This window comes from Galeopterus variegatus, unplaced genomic scaffold (genome assembly GCF_000696425.1).
Source record: "Galeopterus variegatus unplaced genomic scaffold, G_variegatus-3.0.2 Scaffold5209, whole genome shotgun sequence".
Classification (NCBI taxonomy): domain Eukaryota; kingdom Metazoa; phylum Chordata; class Mammalia; order Dermoptera; family Cynocephalidae; genus Galeopterus; species Galeopterus variegatus.
Genome location: NW_007731320.1, coordinates 151,452 through 151,767, shown reverse-complemented (window position 1 = coordinate 151,767; position 316 = coordinate 151,452). Strand labels below are relative to the sequence as shown.

General features: G+C 44.6%; 1 protein-coding gene across 1 annotated transcript in view; it reads right to left on the bottom strand.

Annotated features, from left to right (window-relative positions):
* Window positions 1-316, bottom strand: part of ABCA8 (ATP-binding cassette, sub-family A (ABC1), member 8) — an 82,472-nt gene that overhangs the window by 6,477 nt on the left and 75,679 nt on the right. The window contains exon 34 of the mRNA XM_008589103.1: window positions 140-280. Coding sequence (XP_008587325.1) covers window positions 140-280 — 141 coding nt within the window. The remainder of the gene's footprint in view (window positions 1-139; window positions 281-316) is intronic.

The following is a 316-nucleotide window of genomic DNA, read 5'->3' as shown; positions in this document are numbered from 1 at the left end:
CTTTCCTGTCTAGTGTACTGCCTGCAGTATCCAACAAGTGATCTCTTTTAGGTTTCCTTTTTGAATGACTCCAGATCAATGTGACTGACAAAGAGAAGCGGACATTTGTCACCAGATCAAAGACAGCAATCATCTTTACCTTTCCTGCCGAGCAGCCTGGGGGAAAAGCCTCAGAATCTCTGCATGAAGGGGCTCCACTTGGGCAGGAGTCTTCACTTTCATCTCCAGAAGGTAATCTTTGCCAAATTTGCTTTTCAGGTGTTGGATGGAACCAATACATCTGGAAGTAGAGAGAGAATGAGGTCATAACAGAAAG